General features: G+C 43.5%; 1 protein-coding gene across 1 annotated transcript in view; it reads left to right on the top strand.

Moving 5' to 3' along the window:
- Positions 1 to 2,239, top strand: part of LOC107297780 (LIM/homeobox protein Lhx1) — a 31,405-nt gene extending 29,166 nt beyond the window's left edge. The window contains exon 3 of the mRNA XM_015827142.1: positions 1,956 to 2,239. Coding sequence (XP_015682628.1) covers positions 1,956 to 2,239 — 284 coding nt within the window. The remainder of the gene's footprint in view (positions 1 to 1,955) is intronic.
- The last annotated feature ends 542 nt before the right edge of the window (positions 2,240 to 2,781 follow it).

The following is a 2,781-nucleotide window of genomic DNA, read 5'->3' as shown; positions in this document are numbered from 1 at the left end:
GAGAGAGAGAGAGAGAGAGAGAGAGAGAGAGAGAGAGAGAGAGAGAGAGAGAGAGAGAGACTGGGCCAAAGTCACCCAGTCAGCTTTCATGCCTAAAGCAGGACTAGAACTCACCATCTCCTGGTGATTAGCCTAAGTCACCCAACCAGCTTTCCTGATTAGGCGAGACTACAATTCACTGTCTCCTGGTTGCCCAATCTCTTCTTTAAAATTTCCAGTGTTGGAGCATCCATAATTTCTGGAGGCAAGCCATTCCATTGGTTAATTGTTCACACAGTCAGGAAAATTCTCCTCAGTTCTAGGTTGCTTCTCTCCTTGATTAGTTTCCATCCGTTGCTTCTCGTCCTGCCTTCAGGTGCTTTGGAGAATAGCTTGACTCCCTCTTCTTTGTGGCAGCCCCTGAGATATTGGAACACTCCTTAATAGCTACCGTATTTTCCGGCGTATAAGACGACCCCCAACTTTTTCAGTTAAAATATAGAGTTTGAGCGAGAGAGAGGGGGGGGGAGAGAAAACTTGATGAGTAATATGCCAAACCACATGTGTAAAGGAATAAAATAGAATACCCGTATTTTCCAGCGTATAAGACGACTGGGCGTATAAGACGACTCCTGACTTTTGAGAAGATTTTCAGGGTTTAGAAAGTCGTCTTATACGCCGGAAAATACGGTATATATATTCTATTAATATATACTTAAATAGATAAATAAATTGCAAATTATCTAAAAAAAACAATCAGGAAATTTTGCCCAATTTACCACATATCCCTGTGTAGATCATACCGGACTAGAAAGATGACTGTTTCCACATTTTTCCAGACAGGCATTAGGTAAACACTTTTGTCTGTTGTTATTTAAAATACCTTTTTGTTTAAAACCATATGGACTGGAGGCTTCTTCTTTTTTTTTGAAAAAAAATCAGCAGTTGTGAAGTTAGTAACATGGTTGTTACTTCCTCATTGACATTGCTGGTTAGAAGGTCACCAAAAGCGATCACATGACCCCTGGACACTGCAAACATCATAAATATGAGTCAGATGCCAAGCGTCTGAATTTTGATCATGATGCTGCAATAGTCATAAGTATGAAAAACGGTCTTAAGTCACTTTTTTAAGTGCTGTTGTAACTTCAGTCACTAAATACCAATAATACTTAGACTTATATACCCCCCCATAACATTTTACAGCACTCTCTGGGCCAGGGTTCTTCAAACTTGGCCCTTTTATGACTTGTGGACTTCAACTCCCAGAATTCCTCAGCCAGGCACACTAGCACACTGGCTGAGGAATTCTGGGAGTTGAAGCCCACTAGTCATAAAAGGGCCAATTTGAAGATCCCTGCTCTGGGCGGTTTACAAATGTCAGCAGATTGCCCCAACAATCTGGGTCCTCATTTTACTGACTTCGGAAGGATGAAAGGCTGAGTCAGCCTTGACCTGTCAGGATCGAACTCCAGGTATCGGCAGAGTTTTGCCTGCAATACTGCATTCCAACCACTGCGCCACCAAGACTCCTTAGAATTAACTTCCAAATGCACTTACGATTTTTAAAATCCCATGGAAAGCCTTGGTCAAATACAGATAGTCCTCAACTTACAACAGTTAGTTTAGTGACCTTTCAAAGATACAACAGCACTGAAAAATAACAATAACAATAGCACCTAGATTTATATACCACCCCAGAGTGCTTTACCGCATTCTCTGGGTGATTTATGGAGTCAGCATTTTGCCCCCAACACTCTGGGTCTTCATTTTACCAACCTCAGAAGGATAGTAAGGCTTTGTCAACCTTGAGCCTGTCAGGATCGAACTCCAGACTGTGGGCAGAATTTGCCTGCAATACTGCATTCTAACCGCCAGGGCTCTAAAATGAACTGTTGTAAGTCGAAGATAACCTGTATCTGTACACAATCTCTATCCCTTTTGTATGTAAATATATCTGCTGCTTCTTCTTGCAGCCACAACTGGTAGCGACCCCAGCCTGTCCCCGGATTCGCAAGACCCTGGCCAGGATGACAGCAAGGATTTGGAAAGCGCCAATATCTCTGACAAAGAAGTAGGCAGCAATGAGAACGACGACCAAAACCTGGGGGCCAAAAGGAGAGGGCCCCGCACCACCATTAAAGCCAAGCAATTGGAGACCCTCAAAGCAGCATTTGCCGCCACTCCGAAACCCACCCGGCACATCCGTGAGCAGCTGGCACAGGAGACCGGCCTTAACATGCGTGTCATCCAGGTATGAACATTTGAAGAGTAGGGTGGGAAAATGGTGGGACGCCTTGACTATATGGGGAAGCCGACCGTGATTTTGAAGTTGGCTCAAGATGAACTGGCTGAATTCAGATCGGGGACTTCTGAAAACTGACAGCGGCTTGCATGGAATGTGTTCAGATCTTCACCCGTTGGGCTGAATTGATTGTTTGGATAGCTGCTTTCCTTCGATTCTCGGGTTGCTTCTTAAAATTTCTCACCCAGTTTTCTAGGATCTGAGCAGAATAAATGTTCAAAAAGATCATTACTCTCCTTAGAAAATGAGTTACGTGGCAGCATCAATGCACTTAGAATTGTATCAGATTTTATAATTCAGTTGCGAAAGATTCTAAGACTTCAAGGGTTTTTCCAGTGGGAAGGTATTGGACTAAGTCTTGGGAGATCCAGGTTAAGTCCATATCCCCGCAGTGATTTGTTTGATTGTTGTCGCCAGGGGGCAGGGTGTTTATTGGGTTTTGTATTGGGATTTTATTTCCGTAAGATGCTCCAAGTCACCATGAGTGAGTTGGGCAG

This window comes from Protobothrops mucrosquamatus, unplaced genomic scaffold (genome assembly GCF_001527695.2).
Source record: "Protobothrops mucrosquamatus isolate PMUCROS unplaced genomic scaffold, P.Mucros_1.0 scaffold3527, whole genome shotgun sequence".
NCBI classification, from domain to species: domain Eukaryota; kingdom Metazoa; phylum Chordata; class Lepidosauria; order Squamata; family Viperidae; genus Protobothrops; species Protobothrops mucrosquamatus.
Note: the sequence above shows the minus strand (reverse complement) of the source record. Positions and strands in the feature narration are given on the sequence as shown.